Raw genomic sequence first — 16,901 nt, forward strand, 5'->3', positions numbered from 1 at the left:
GGTTTATAGTGTGGAAGAGTTATTGTACTTAAACACCTATGTTTATGTTTTTATTTGTAGGACCTAATGAGCAACAACAGCCTGAGAGCAGAGATCAGACAGAGGAAGAGTTAACGGTCAGTGAAGATGTAGCAGAATGTCATCAGAATGGAGGTGGAGGACCTGATCCTGCAGAGGGAGAAGAGACGAAGCAAGAGGTGGATCAGGATGATGATGGAGCTGCAGAGAGCCCCGCAGCAGGACAACAGTAGGACGAAGATGTTTTGTTCTAATTTTTGGTACATTAAAACTCCACTTAAAATGTCTCATAGAGGAAACAGCAGACAGAAAAAGACAGTGAGAGGTTATGTGAGTGGCAGCCTGGTGGTTAGGGCATAGAGGTTAGAATCCTGAGGGTCTGAGTTGGAGCCCCACTGTCACAGACTGCCACTCTTGGTATCTGAGCCCCACGGTGGCTGCCCACTGCTCCACAAGGAATGGATGAGGTAAAATTCTCTAATGTCAGATCAATAAAGTTAAATTATTATTAATATTATTTAGAGAAGGCTGGAAGTTTAAATAGTTCTGCTTGTGCAAGACATTTCGTTGTGTTGTAATGTTACCATCATCCACTAGATAGCATCGCTGTTAATACTTAAGTAGAGCCTCACTGGTATTTGCAAGAGAGCTAATGCCAGAGCAGAAACTAGGTCCAATCCCAAACCGGCCCCTAAGCACTACCACTTAACTGTCGTCTGTCACTCCCTATGAAGCCACACTCAGAGGTGTGGAGGGCGCCTTAAGAAAGGGATGGCCGCTTCCCTCTCACGAACCAAACCAGCTGAACTTACATTTGGATGACAGTGTTTCCTCCACCATTAGTAGCTGTTACACCCACTGCAAAATTCCAGCGAGCCTGCGCTGATGAAGACTCGCTAACTAAGGGCTGAACGGTCCATTCGGCTTACTTACTAGATGGTTTAGGACGGCCCTTAATGTGGCGGTCCCTCAGTGGGAACACACAAGCAGAATATTGGCGCTTGACTGGTTTAGTATTGGGCCATGGATTGATCTAGTCTGGTTCTGGATGATTTACTGTTTAATGTTAATAAGGAAGCTGAAAGAACTTTATAAGGTTCTGTTTTTGACTATAAACACTTGATAAAGTAATCACTTAAATAGTCTCAAATCAGAGCAACATACCCTCTCTTTAAATGATAGTTTGACATTTCTGTTCTGTTGTTTTTATTATCCGTTGTTAATGGTTTTCTGATTTTTTTTTTATTCTTATAAATATGTCTATTTTGATAATGTACAAGCAAAAAATTTTTTGGTTTATTTAGTCAGTATTTAATACAGCTGACACAATAAGGTGTTAAAATATGTGTTGTATTTTTTTTTTTTATTTAATTCAATTCAGTTTATTTATATAGCGTCAATTCACAACACATGTCATCTCAAGGCACTTTACAGTTCAACCAGATCATACAGTCAAATTGATTCAAAGTTTTCTATCTAAGGAAAACCAGTTGATTGCATCGACTCATTGACAACACTACACTGAAAACTGGCCGATCTTGAACATATATAAACATATTTAGCCCTTCATGTCATGGAAAGATTCTCTTGATACATGATAGACAAAATAACTTTTGATAAATCTGTATTTTGTGATCTAGTTTCATTAAAATGTTAAGAAAGCCTCCATGTAAATGTCAGAATATCATTCAGATTGTGAACACTTGACTGGCATATTCATCATTATTACTTATTCTGAACGGTGCTTTGCCGTATTGACATTGCACAAAGGGCAATTATGCGTTGGATGTAGTGAAGCCTTAATCAGATTAGTTAGAAACCACTATTGCTAAATCTAAAACTTGGGGACTCTATTGTGAGATTAGCAAGAAACAAAGAAACATATCAGTATAGATTATTCAGTGATATATTTGAAAATCTTCTAATTTGAAAGGTTTTAGTTGAAAATGTTCTTCCTCCTAGTCTCTGTTTTCAGATTAAAATCAAAGTGTGTTGTTTGTGTTTAAGCTTCAGTGGTGTTTAGTTGAACATGTGCTTCTCATTTGTTCTCTTTAGCCTCGACTTGGATTTCACCCAGAATCCATCGATGCTGACTGGTTCCTGGACCGAGTACTCCAGCTTTCCTGAGAATTACCTCAAAGGTTGCAAATGGTAATCCTGATTGAGATTAAAATCTACCAAATTTCTCCATAACAGGTTTTTTTTATAATTAATTTTATAATCATTTTATAATCATGTTATATATATTTTTTGGCTTAATCATTCATAAATCAGTTTCAATTTATCCAATATCTTCCTTTCATTCTATTAAGGTTAAAGAGGCCTTATTGAATTGTCTAATTATACTGCCACCTGTGGCCAAAACACAGAACTACAGCTCTGTTCTGCTAGTTCTTATAGCGCTAGTATTTGACCAGTTTTTGGATGTTTTACTTTTTTCCCCTTATATGGAGTTGCCTTTTCTGTCTGAGTTAAGCTGGAAGCCGTCGCTTCTGCGTTTCCACAAAAACACATCTTGAATATAACGTTTGGGTTGCATGCTAGTTCGGGTGTATTTAACATGAATGAGCTGATCCACTGAGGTGCCAGACTGATTTTATTCATAACTAGTCAAATAAAAAAAAGCTATTTTAAAGATACTTCTCAGTAAAAACTTACAAATATCTATTTAAAGAAAAACCTCCACAAATATTTATATAGGTTTTTACCCAAGTTACCGTACTGACCCGAATAAAGGACGACCCTGATTACAAGACAACCCCGTCTTTCTAGGACCAGTTTTTAGGAATAAAACAAAAAGACCAAAAAGAAAAAAATAGACTTTTTTAATAAACAATTTTATATTCAAGTGCTATAAATGTTATTTAAACAATATTGCATTGAAATATTTGTGCAATTAAACAATAAAAATGGGGGGAAAAGACAGTAATGACACGATTAATTGAAATCTTGCTACATGGAATCTAAACTTTGCTCATGGAACGTCTCAAAAACCTGCATGATGCTTTTCCTCACAGACGTCCTCCGCCTCACTGTCACTCCTACTCACACCCTGCAGCTCTGCCATTTTTTCATAAGCTTTTCTTTTTGAAAGTGCCCTCTTCTGACATTGCTCTCTGTAATCACGTATTTCTTTGCTGCCTAACAGTTGTTTGATGCCTCCACTGCATTGACCGCCATTATTTTAAAATTGGTGTCACAACTCCTCTTCAATCGTCTATAAACTTGTCTGACATTTTATCGACTCTGTTCTGGGCAGCGATTCTCCATTTGTAGCATCCTTGTTCTCTGTTGTGATGATTTGGCTTTCCAAAAAAAAAAACGGCGCCCCCTGCTGTTGCGTTTATGTAGCGAACGCAACATCGTCATTGTTAATAAAAAAAAAACTTGTCTTATATTCAGGCCAATATGGTATATATCAAATGATGCAAATTCCTCTCTCCTTCTGCTATGAACCCAGGGCTCCTGATGGTTCCTGCATCCTGACCAACAGTGCTGACAACATCCTCCGTGTGTACAACCTCCCCCCAGAGATTTACAGCTACAGCTGGGACTCTATCCCTGAGATGGTGAGTTCACTGTCAGATTATAGATAAACCGCTGTTCAGTTTTAGAAGTTACCAGTGCTATTTTTAGGTTCATTTAAGGAGACCGACGTGTTCGTTGGTGCAACGTGTTTTGCAGTGTTTCCTCATTTTTTGGGTTTGGGATAGAATAAAGTAACTTTTAGGGCAAGAATTTGTGGTTTCATGTCAGAAGGGGATTTTTGGGGAATGTCTAACATTAGCTGCTTTAGTCAAATTGGTGGAATAACCATCTATTCAGCAACTTATCCATTCACCTAGTTCAGTGGTCTCACACTCAGATCCTTTTAGATACCACCCCTTGCTCTACACACACGACAAATGGCTGATTTCCCTCGCTAGCATTCAGTCCTGGTCTTCACAGCTCTGTTTCTGAGCTTATGTCCTTGTCTGGTTTGTTGAAGCAGAAATACACCAAAGGATTCCAGGAAACCCAAACCTTGAGGATTGAAATTGGAGACCAGTGAGCTAGAAGTTTTCCTTAAAGGTGAAGCTATTAGCAACGAGGTATATTAAAACCATGGTGTATGTCTTCCTGCATGTTACTAACTGCCGAATGAACAGCCAGTTGTGTTATTGTTGCAATTAATACAATAAAATGTTGACATAGCTTATGAAACCAGAATGAGGGCCAAAGATGTGCCGTTTTTGATTTTAGGTTTTCAAACTGGAGGGTTTAGAGGGTGTAGTGGAGTTGTTGGTTTACTAAAGGGACTTTTCTTTTTTTAGTTTTTTACAATTAGTGGCTTAAAATAAATTGTCATTGGTCATCTTAAGACTGTTTAAGATTTTTTGGTTCTCTCATTAGAAACAAAAAAATCAAGTTAGAAATCTCGGCATAATCATTAGATTAGATTAGATTAGATGAGCTTTATTGATCTCACAGCGGAGAAATTCACTGGTCACATATTGGCATAGGAGGAAAAAGGTGCATTAAGAATAAACAATATATATACAGTATATCAAGGTATATACAGTATATCAAGATAAATAATGATTAAGGTGCAAGTGTACATGTATCACACACAATTTAAAACAAAATAAAAATAAGATATGAAAATAAAAAATACAAGGGAGTAGCACAGAGATTTGAGGTGTCATATGTGCAATCCGGATGGCTTATATACAGGTGGATTTACTTTTACATTAAAGTGTAGTGGGTAAGGAACAACGTTGAGGTAGTGGTATGACTATTATATTCACATATATTGCACAGTCAGCATATTGCACAGAATATTAATTATGGAGTCAGAATTGAATTTCAGCAGCCATATTGAGTAAATTACATCAGCGGCCTATTACCATCTAAAAAAACATTACTAAAATAAAAACCCATAGTATTTAAACCAGGCTTGGAGAGAATAATCCATGCATTTGTCTCCTGCAGGTTAGATTATTGTAAAGAGCTATCCAAAATGCTGCTGCTCTGGTCTTGACCAGAACCAGGAAATACGACCATATTAGTCCAATTCTCCGATCGCTGTACTGGCTTCCTGTGGCTCAGAGAATAGACTTTAAAACAGCTCTATTTGTGTACAAGTCTTCTCATGGTTTAGCACCAAAGCACATCTCTGACATGTTAGAGCCGTATGAACATATCGGGCCTCGAGATCCTCAGGGAGGGGTCTCCTGGTGGTCCCTAGAGTCATCACTAAATATGGTGAAACCGTGTTTCAGTTTCATGCTGCTGAGGTCTGGAACAGCCTCAGTGAGGACGTAAAACCTGTTTAAATACAGATTGAAAACATGCCTATTAAGTGTTGCCCATGGCGATTGATTGTATTTTAACTACTTTAATATATATTATGTATTTGCATATATTTGTATTTATTGATTTGTTTTATTGTGTTTATATTGTTGGTGTTGCTGGGAGGCACATTGAGTTGCCTTGTGCTGTAAGAATAAATTAGCCTTGCATTAATTTTTCATCATTCTCAGCCTAATTCCTTTGCCTTTTTTCACTTGATCATCTTTTTGTGGTTAAGGCACAACAAATAACAGATCGAACTAATCGGACCGATCCATCTGCTGATCTGACTAACCATCCAGACAGCTCATCAAACCCTAAACCCTTTATTCACCCGACTTTCAACAAATCAATCCTCCAGCGATTGGCCCAAATACATCTGCAAGCTCAGTCATTCATACATCCCCTCAGCCAACCGACAGACCGCCCCTCCTCCGGTCCATCCACCCACAGTCTGAGTCATATGAAATGTATTTCTAAAGATTTAACAGGTAGAAGAAAATGGTTGTTTTGTCTTTTATGATTTGAGAAAATATGGAGTGCAGGGCCAATCTCTCTTTTTCTATTACAGCCTGGCAGATTGGGATCACTGAACAAAAATAATTGAAATGTAATCCATTTTCTTCCACAAATATCTCATTCTTTTTTCTTTTTTTTTCCTCACAAGGAGAAAATTGAGCTTGATTTCTTTATTTTCGCAGAAGCAGCCGTCGGCCTTTGATTTTTACTGCGAGTTATAGCCTGTTTTATTGCCTCTAATCCCATACAGTGGTGCTTGGAAATTTATGAATGATTCCTATTTTTTTTTTTGATCTCTCAATTTTTATTCCTAGCAAAAAAGGTGATGTAAAGCCGTCAGATTTTCCAGCTCAACAAATGAGAGGAAACGTCTCAGCTGGTGATTATATGAGGAAAAAAGGCCAAAACGCTGTGAGGCTCATTACTTCATAAAAACCCATTTAAAGGTCTAGAATACTGATGACTTTCCCCATAAGCTGTTCGCATCATTTCCGTCATTACAATAAAACTTAGAGGGCCTGCTATTTCTAAACTTAAACTACCTTTTGGTTCAGCTATAAAAGCGCGTCATATCATGCATGTTTGAATCACTTTTTGCTCAGTAAACAAACCTCAGTAAACGTCCTTCTGCTATTTTTCTGATTAGGGAAGACTGATCACTTGCTCTGAATATGTAAAGTTTGTGTCGTGAGTAGAATAATTTGCTTTAAAAGCATCTTAATCAATGCTCGATTACGTGAATTATTCAAGCTTTAAGTGCTCAGTGTTTCCTAATATAAAGCTTTTTAGAATTTGTGCTTTTTTTAAAAAGAAAATAAGGAAACCTCAGCTTTGTTGTTTCCTGTTCATCCGTTATGTGTAGCTCATTCACTTCAATGATAAATATTCATTTGATAGGTCATACTAGCTTTGTCCTCTGGTGTTTCCCATTACCTTCAGCTTACACACAGCCGTCTCTTTGCACACCATTGAACAGTCTTTTAAACTCCGAAGGAAAATTTATAGCAGCCCTTTTACTGGGGTCCTTGGAAATCTCATTTCATGCCTTGATAATCTTTACTGGAAGGAGTAGAATCTGATATGTCGCCTGTTCGTCTGTAGCTGGAATGGGACAAAAGTTACACCTGACTGTCATCCATTTAATACACCAAACTTCACATTTATCTTCTAATTAACTTTCTATTATACAGGAACATATGCTATGTTAATTCTTAGTTTGGAAACTTTGCCGTTTTTATTCATTTAAGAAAATGTTTTTGTTTTTTTTTATTTTATTCTTCTTTTAAAGATGGTGAAATGTCGGTGTATGAATTGCTGACGAGATGTTTTAAATATTAAATGACCGGAAACATACAGCTTGAATTTGTGTTCAATAAATAAGAAAATTGTGATGATGCGTGTTTCTCTCCCATCCAGAGTCCCGTGCTGAGGATGGCTGAAGGAGACACCGTCTATGACTATTGTTGGTTCCCCAAGATGACCTCATTAGAGCCAGACACATGTTTGTGAGTTGGTTATTTTCTGCTGATTCTTGAACCCTAAGCTCCCAGTAGTTGAGCTCTAAAGCAGAGTTTCATTGATAGCTTTTAATTAGGTTAAAAATAATCGCAACTTTCATTTTTGGCTAAATCGCTCAGCCCTAGTCTGTGTTTGATCTTTTTTTTTGCCTTTCATTGTCTTCCTCTTGAGTTGAAACTCTAATCCACACAGTTATTGCCTCCCAACTCAAATCCCCTGCTTCATTCCCCGACTTCTTGGTAAACTACAGATATGAACTATGTAAAGGAATGGGTTTCATTAGACATGTTTTGTATTTCTGCTGGTTAAATAAGTTTCATTAAAGCTACAGTGTGTAATAATTACAGGGATATAAAGTCAGAAATTGAATATATTATACATAACTATGTTATTTATCATCACCTATGAGCTCAGCCTTTTAACCATAATATTTGCGTTGCCTTAGAATTCGTTATTTATAATTACATAGGAGCGGGTCTCGCAGCCATGGAGGCAGACATCTTTGCGCTACGGCAAGTGCAGAGGCAACAAACTAGCAATTGCGAGATCTCCCATTACGCTCGAAAATAACTACGGCAAGTTGAGAGAGATTAACTGAGACGGTACTGAACAGTAGATGGCAGTATTATGCCTGAGAAGCGTTTAGTCTGCCTGAAACCAAAGAAGAAGAAAAAGCAGGTATACTGCGCCTCAGTAACAAGAAAGGTGAACAAGGCGGCAGGCGTGAGTGACTTTGCAAACTGTTTGGCACTGTGTGGCCAAACATCAGACGAATGGAGGATCATGCCTACTCTGTATCACAACGAAAAGCGGCGGACACCGAACCCCCGTCATCTAAGAAGCGGAAACACGACGAGAATAAACGCAAGCGTGACAAGAAACGACAAAAAACACGGATCAACATTGGCACGGCATTTACACGATGGAAGTCACTGATGGAGGAAAAAGGTTTTCAAAGTGACGCTCAAGTTGCCAGTTTTCTCTTGGACAGGTAATTAATCCTACACACACAATTGTCTAATATCACTGCAGTTTTTGGAGTACAGGATGCTCAGACCTGTCTAAAACAATAACATGCTGCGGCGTGATGATGCTGTTACTCTCCAGTATACTTATTCAGCAACGTCCCTGACGTTTCACAGGTAATGATTCAGTAATTTTCTGTAAAATAATTTTCTGGATATATACCTCGGTTACTTCTCTCCGGCTCCTTTGGAGATCTTCAAGCCTTTCCTCCTCTGCTCTAGTCACCCCGCTGGCTCCCCTCTCTCGCCTGGCCCTAGCTGCATGCCCTCGCCCTCTTCCTCGCCCTCTTCCTCGCCCTCTTCCTCTCCCTCTTCCTCGCCCTCTTCCTCTCCCTCTTCCTCGCCTTGTAACCCCCGTGCCACAAACAAGACTTGGACTCTGTAAACGGGGATTATATATTCTTCCAGCGAACACAATCTCGCTGTTAAACTAATGACTACAATTACTTCATCTGTTTATATCACCATGCAAAGCAGCTCACCAAAACGTCACAACGATGTAGAAAAAATAACGGGTATATTTATTATCTAAAGTCTACATGAAATCTATACCCTACACAGACTAATGAAATACTATCTGTAAAATTATCTATGTAAACAAACCTCATCACTTGAGAAGGTAGGTGATTCCGACGTCGTGGAAGACATTTTGTCCCGTAACGCTCGCCGTACTGTTGGGGGGGGGGGGGGGGGGGGGGGGGGGAGATGTTCATGTTGCTGCAGTCTGCAGTCTGGACGTTAGATGTCGCTGAAAATTACACACTGTAGCTTTAAGCCCTTTTTAATAATTTACAAAGAGAAGTGAGGAAAAAAATTAAGAATCAGTTGATAACATACAAAGAAGAGCATCCAAAGCAACCAAACTGATCGGTCAGGTTGGGCTACATTCTGGCTCTGTCAGGAATGGACTAAACCTTTCAAATCATGTCAGCAGCAGTAATTAAAATCCCATATTTCTCTTTGTCGGTTTTGAAATCATTTCAGTTGAGTCGAGATCAATTGATCCACCTAACCGTTAATAAAGACGATCGATAACAGTTATGCTCAGCAAACTTAAAGGGACAGTGTTGAACAAATTTGGCTTTTTATTAGCAAAAATCAATTATGTAGTATTCACAAAAAATATATTCTATAAAAGCATAATAACGTCAAAAATAAAAGCATTTTCATCCATTAGAATCACTCAACTCAGCCATTTTGATCAGAGAACCTGAAGGGGACAAAGGGTGTTTCACCCGTATCTGATAACCTGTCAGTAGGAGAGTTTAAAATGAGCAAAAACAACCTTAGATCATTCTATCTACCTATTTATTTTGCCATAGAGGACACTCTGCACTCAGCTGGGAGGTAAGAAAAACAAACATTTGAAGAATCGGCTTAATATAAGCCGAATGAACTGATTTTATTTTAGGTTAATATACAGCACAGCACTTGGTACATATCGACGAAGTGCTGTGTGAGGGGGTGGGCGGGGGGCGGGGGGGCTGCCCTACTCAGAAACTCACCCATGTAACTCAAGAAGGTCAGATCTGTTGAATGTGTGATGTGACCCACAGCGCCCTTTACAGCAGTCTGAGCTCCCGTTAAACACAAGAACTGACTTCTCTAAGAGTTGTTGTAGATAAAATATATTTTTGGTTTTCTAATGTGGGGCTTATTGTAATATTATCTTTGACTCATTTAATTTAGGGGGGTGAATACACTTATTCCACCTATGGGTGCACTAATAAAAGGATACTACAAACCAGATCCAATGGAACTACCTTTCATAAGTAGGATTTTATACATCTATCCATATTTGTCTTTCAATATCTGGGTTTTTGTGTATATGCTAGTTTTTACAATCCCTTTGAACATAAATTAACTCGAATCCAACAGGAAAGCTTCCTGCTTTGTGTATTTGTGTGTATATATGTCAATAATATTTTATTATTTAATTTCGAAATTTATAACTGCATGTATTTATCTCATCCAGTTTGAGTTAATTTTAAATCTTTTTGATTCTAAATAAAAATGTGTAATCTGACTAAAAGGTCATAATTTTTTTTTTGGTTTTTCGAGGGGTTGGGACATGTAAATGCTTATTGTGAAATTATCTTTGATTTGTCTTACATGATTAAAATGAGATCCGAGGTGCCCCCTATTCATTTGGAAAGATGGTCTGACCCAAGATGGCCGCCCTATAGGCACATTGGGCTAGCCTCCAACGGGGCAGCTACGTATCAGTGTCTATGGTCTGTAAATCTTCATAAGGAAAGAGCTTTTTTTGCCCTTAGTCTTGATAATAAAAGTCATTTACAGCCTCAAAATATTATGTGACTTTTTAATTAAAAGTAAATAAAATTATTAAGTATGTGCCGTAGGAAATATGTTGCCTTCTTAAACAATCAGTATATAAGTATTTTTAGCATTTAAAATAAGAGTTATAATAAAGCACATAATTGCCAAGCTAATTAAACTAATTAAATAAACGCTAATCAAATATTTCTGCTGCTTTTAATGTCATTCTGTTGTGAAAATTCTAATATTATTTATAAAAAACACAAAAGCTGCCTAGACTGGTACTGTTAGTACACTAATCAGTTCTTTATTTCATTTTTAGCCACTATTAAGAGAATTATAGAAGGTCCAAAGAGCCACTTGGGGCCCTAAAAGTATCTCCTTTTAAATTTATTTATTGATTAATCGATTACTCGTTTCACCTGGATCATTTGCTTTGATTTACCATGAGTACTACTTCTGAAAAACAAAACAATGGAAGAGTAAGGATTTAAATGAACTGGGATTATGCAGAATGAGATTAATCTGATCCACACAGCAGAGTCCACCGCTGAAAACCTAAAAAAAAAAGAAACAAAGGTATTGGAGTTTTTTTTTTTTTAAATGCTGTGACTTGACCTTGAACAAACGCTTTCCTATGCCTAAACGCTTCAATGTGGCCTAATTAGGGAAAAAAAAGCAAAAACAGAAACTTCCCTGTAGTTTGAGATTAACTTTAGTGTTTTGTTGGTTTTTTCCCAGTGAGTTGCAGCGAAACTAAACGATAGTTTGTACGTTGAAAGCTCTTCTTTGATCACCAGGATGTTTGCACTCGTTATGGGAGCCGGTTGTGATGTCGGGGTGGGGGGGAGGAATAAAAGCTGTGAAAGCGTTGTGATGTCGCTCATTATGAGCAGTGTTGGCCTTCTTCCTGTCTGCTTTGAGGCCAACAGCGTGATTCAGTGCGACTCGGCTCAGGAAAAGCACTCCACAGCCTGCAGAACAGCATATGGCGAGATGAGGATCCTGCTTTCATCTTCCTCTTCTGATAACGTCTGTATCGCTGCGTGTAGGTGCAGGAATCAGCGACACCCTGCCTTCCTCTTCACAAACAGTGGTGAGACCTTTGGGGGCCCAGCTAACAAGCTGGGGTCGAGCTGGCAGGTCTCCCTCCTCTCTGTCCCTCGGCTCACGCCGTCTCTCGGTAACAAACCTCCCTCCTGCTGCAGCGCTGACATCGCTCCATGATGGCAGCTCTAGCTGAGCGGAGGAGGAGGGCTGGGGCGAGGAGATGAAAGTTGAATATGACGGAGGATGATCAACAAACGTCTCGCACTGACGGAGAGCTTTGTGTGTTTTTGTCAGGAAGGAGCACCTAAGCGTCTGATGAAATATCATCATAGAAAAATAAATCCAAACACTCCTTGAACCAATCAGTGCAGGTTTCTGATGCCTCCGCTCCTGCCAGGAGGGAATAAGGGTCGTCGTTATGGCTCCATAAAGCAGCGCTCGCTTCCGGGCATCGCTCCAAGCTAGCAGCGGTCTAGCATTATAATTGGGCATTTCCCAGCTCTAGAATAAAGCGACAGCTCACAGGGGCCGTAACGGAGCAACGCAGCAGAGGCCGGGGCTAATTTCCTTTTGTCTGACAGAGCCACTGCCATGATGTTTGGGCATTTGTTCAGGGCTCCGTAATTAGACTTAAAAAGGAGCGGCTCAGACCGACTACGACCCTGAGTTGAAACTGTACGACTTGTCTCTATAATGAGGCTTCGCACGGCTGCTGAGTATTTGTTTTCATGCATTGATACGCTCAGGCAGGTGTGCAGCAGCTGATGTTGGAAACGACGGCATGAATAAAACAAAGTTCAGCCTTTAGAAAGAAAAAAGACTTCAAAGCACACTGACAGGTTGTTTGGTTTGCATCTGTTTAATGGTTTTACTATTTAAGCTTTTTCCTCACTATGTAGGGATATGTTTTTGTCTTTTCATCTGAGATTTGTTGGGTGTCTTTCATGCAGTCCTCAGCTGCAGTTGAGTATTCAGTGTTTTATTTTAAATAATCTGTTCCTAATAAACTGTTCTCTTTTAGCTCAGTGGAACTGCAGCCAAAGGGTTTAGAAGTGACATCATTGTTTGATTTATAGCCTCATTAAAAAAAAAATGAACAAAACACTCCAGAGTAATGCATGGAGGATATTTTCAGTTTTGACCCCCCCCCAATTACTGTTATTATTCCATTTATATGCTGGATATGAGGTTATGGGTCACATTCAGACTAATTAAGACCTTTGCTTGTTTCTTTATTTTGATACTTTAGGTTATTCAGTTTAGTTCTGCTATCCACTGACTCTTAATTTTAGATTTTATATAATAAGCTTCATGAAGTAGAATGTGGTATAGGAGTGAAAGGACAGCATTATATAAATAATATAAATAATAATAATTGAACTTTATTGATCTCACATGAGAGAAATTTACCTCTGCATTTTACCCATCCCCTTGGGGAGCAGTGGGCTGCAATCATTCCACATTCCAAGCTCTATGCCCTAACCACTAGGCCGCCACCCCCCTATACACTTATATTTAGTTTCCTGTGTCGAAAACAATAAAAATTATTGCTCTTTCCCCCACATTGTCAATTATAAAACAGCGTAAACTCTGTCAGGTTAGAATAAAAAATTCAGTTTTCATCAGATCAGCTAGACTTTGGTCTGGATTGGTTGATTCTACCACTAGTAAATGGTTTGATCTAGAAGCGCTTGCATTATCAAACTGTGGAACAGCTCTATAGAGGACCAACTCTGCCATATTTAAAAATAAATACATACACTATATTGCCAAAAGTATTTGCTCACCTGCCTTGACTCACATATGAGCTTAAGTGACATCCCGTTCCTAATCCATAGGGTTCAATATGACGTCGGTCCACCCTTTGCAGCTAGAACAGCTTCAACTCTTCTGGGAAGGCTGTCCACAAGGTTTAGGAGTGTGTTTATGGGAATTTTTGACCATTCTTCCAGAAGCGCATTTGTGAGGTTGCACACTGATGTTGGACGAGAAGGCCTGGCTCTCAGTCTCCGCTCTAATTCATCCCAAAGGTGTTCTATCGGGTTGAGGTCAGGACTCTGTGCAGGCCAGTCAAGTTCATCCACACCAGACTCTGTCATCCATGTCTTTATGGACCTTGCTTTGTGCACTGGTGCACAGTCATGTTGGAAGAGGAAGGGGCCAGCTCCAAACTGTTCCCACAAAGTTGGGAGCATGGAATTGTCCAAAATGTCTTGGGATGCTGAAGCATTCAGAGTTCCTTTCACTGGAACTAAGGGGCCAAGCCCAGCTCCTGAAAAACAACCCCACACCATAATCCCCCCTCCAACAAACTTTACACTTGGCACAATGCAGTCAGACAAGTACCGTTCTCCTGGCAACCGCCAAACCCAGACCCGTCCATCAGATTGCCAGATGGAGAAGCGCGATTCGTCACTCCAGAGAACGCGTCTCCACTGCTCTAGAGTCCAGTGGCGGCGTGCTTTACACCACCGCATCCGACGCTTTGCATTGCACTTGGTGATGTATGGCTTGGATGCAGCTGCTCGACCATGGAAACCCATTCCATGAAGCTCTCTGCGCACTGTTCTTGAGCTAATCTGAAGGCCACATGAAGTTTGGAGGTCTGTAGTGATTGACTCTGCAGAAAGTTGGCGACCTCTTCGCACTATGCGCGTCAGCATCCGCTGACCCCGCTCCGTCAGTTTACGTGGCCTACCACTTCGTGGCTGAGTTGCTGTCGTTCCTAAACACTTCCATTTTCTTATAATACAGCTGACAGTTGACTGTGGAATATTTAGGAGCGAGGAAATTTCACGACTGGATTTGTTGCACAGGTGGCATCCTATCACAGTTCCACGCTGGAATTCACTGAGCTCCTGAGAGCGACCCATTCTTTCACAAATGTTTGTAAAAACAGTCTGCATGCCTAGGTGCTTGAATTTATACACCTGTGGCCATGGAAGTGATTGGAACACCTGATTCCAATAATTTGGATGGGTGAGCAAATACTTTTGGCAATATAGTGTAAGTAAATAAATGCTCAATAAATAAATAAACAAATAATTGCCACCAAAAATACAACCAACAAATAAATGTAAGTAAAAATTAAATTATCTTTTAATTAGCTTCTTTATTTATTTGCCTTTGTAATATTTACCTTATTTATTTCTTTTGCCCTTTATAATCTTCAACTTTATTTTTTAATTATATTTTTAAGTATTTATTTGTGTGCATGTTATAATATTTTTGTGTTTTATTCTTCCTTTGTATTTTTTTACCCTAGTTATTTCTTCGCCGCTATTTATTTCTGCCTAACCTTTTTACATTTCTGCCTGCCCAGAGTAAAGCGTGTTTCGTATTAGTTTTTAGCCGGAATAAGAAGCAGAGTAGCTGCAGCCAAAAACAAGTTCTGAAGCAATACGGGATCTTTGCTTTAAACAGAAACCCCCTAAAAGGCAGAAGACATTTTCCAGGGAGCATTTCCGTCTGTCCTGTTTTCACTACACTGAGCATCTCGTACACTCACAGCGTGAGCAGCATTAGCTAGAGACCTGTCCTGGTACATGTTTGATTATCCAGGATGTTCCACAGTTTTTTGTTTTCCAGCTAAAAGATCTAGATGATCTAGAAAGCTTATTACATTTCAATAGCAGCAGCTTTCTTTCATTTGAGGGAAGTGTGATTTTCATTACCACTATAGACAGTGAGTTTATTTACATTAGTCACTTTTTTGGGGGGAATTTTTCCTCTATCTAGCGCTTGATAGCATGATTTCAGATGTTCCACATGTTATACATTTTTTTTCTCTATCACTAGTAAAGGAACATTTACTGATCCTTCTCTTTTACATCAATGTAATTTCTCAAGCTCTCTTTGAGCTGTTGAAACATGGGTTAGATATTCACAATGCACTGGAATAAAGCCCACGATATTGTTTGCAAGCAGAGTTTTAATCCATAAAACCATAAAAATTGATATCGATACTGATATTTTTTGCAGCTTCAGTCCTGCTTATTTCCCCCCTTTGTTGTTTCACTCTCTTGGGGGTTTGATTGTTTCCAATCAGACCTTTTCTAAGATAGTAGACATTCTGCATTCGCACTTCCAAAAAATTCAAATAATTCATACACTATCATTGAGTATTTTCATGAAGGTTTTTCTAATAATAAACTACCAATAATATCTAACAGGCCTGCAGTCTACTTGGCTATAAAATGTTTGGCTTATCTTTGGAGTTGTATAATATATCAAATCACTGTCATCCCACTTTCAGCATGTTCACTACTGCTGTATGGACTATATAGATAGATACCACTATTTGGTAAGATATTATGTTTCAGTTGCTGAGTTTTCAAAATCTGCATGCAGTAGTATGTTTGACCTCCTGGTTAGAATTTCACTGCCCTTGATTTTCCACACTTGATGTATATTTATAGTGGCTGAGATGCTAAAGGTCACGGCGGTTGGTGGGGACATGGGGAAGATTCATAATATGATGGTTGATCATAATTAATAATGTCACAGGGATGTTTAGCAGTGGAATTAAAACATGAGATGTTTCCTAATAGGAAAACTGAGGAATTATGGGACAAAATGATCCTAAGGAATGATTGTTGGAATCAGTAACTGGCTTCACTTGATCTGAGGATACAACTTTGCTGGAATTATAAAAGCTGATTGTTTTACGTTAAATTAACTCTTAAAATGCTTTTCTCTTTAAAGCGAACCTTTAAAGCTAAATAAAAGGATTGCATTTATTTAAATACATCTGGTTATTAAGCACAATATCAATCTACACGCCTGTCTGATGTAATTTAGATCACAATAAACAGGCTTATTATTAGTATTTAATACTTTTTTATTCATTTGGATCCAAATTGCAATAAAAAAATTGAAATATCCTAGAAAAAATAAAAGAAATTCATTTTTATACTTGAATAGGCTCTGGTAAAAAAACAACAAAAACATTTGCGTTTAAACTGCTGCTCCAGATGATTGAAAAGTTCAGTCTAAGGGTAAAAAAATGCACAAATAACAGGAATGGCTGCAGCTTAACTAGTTAGTAAACGCAACGTATCCAGTAGATGGGCTGCAGCCATCTCTTTTTGTTTTGTTTTTTTTACTGATCATTTATACGTTTTCAACACATTTTAGTGATGCAACCTTTAGCTATCGCCG

The 16,901-nt window shown here is 38.7% G+C and overlaps 1 protein-coding gene across 1 annotated transcript in view; it reads left to right on the forward strand.

Annotated features, from left to right (window-relative positions):
* Nucleotides 1–16,901, forward strand: part of wrap53 (WD repeat containing, antisense to TP53) — a 32,765-nt gene that overhangs the window by 2,114 nt on the left and 13,750 nt on the right. Inside the window, exons 3-6 of the mRNA XM_038279116.1 lie at nucleotides 61–247; nucleotides 2,074–2,169; nucleotides 3,479–3,587; nucleotides 7,285–7,373. Of these exons, the coding sequence (XP_038135044.1) occupies nucleotides 61–247; nucleotides 2,074–2,169; nucleotides 3,479–3,587; nucleotides 7,285–7,373 (481 nt within the window). The remainder of the gene's footprint in view (nucleotides 1–60; nucleotides 248–2,073; nucleotides 2,170–3,478; nucleotides 3,588–7,284; nucleotides 7,374–16,901) is intronic.

This window comes from Cyprinodon tularosa, unplaced genomic scaffold (genome assembly GCF_016077235.1).
Source record: "Cyprinodon tularosa strain WSP-4 unplaced genomic scaffold, ASM1607723v1 ctg148, whole genome shotgun sequence".
Classification (NCBI taxonomy): Eukaryota; Metazoa; Chordata; class Actinopteri; order Cyprinodontiformes; family Cyprinodontidae; genus Cyprinodon; species Cyprinodon tularosa.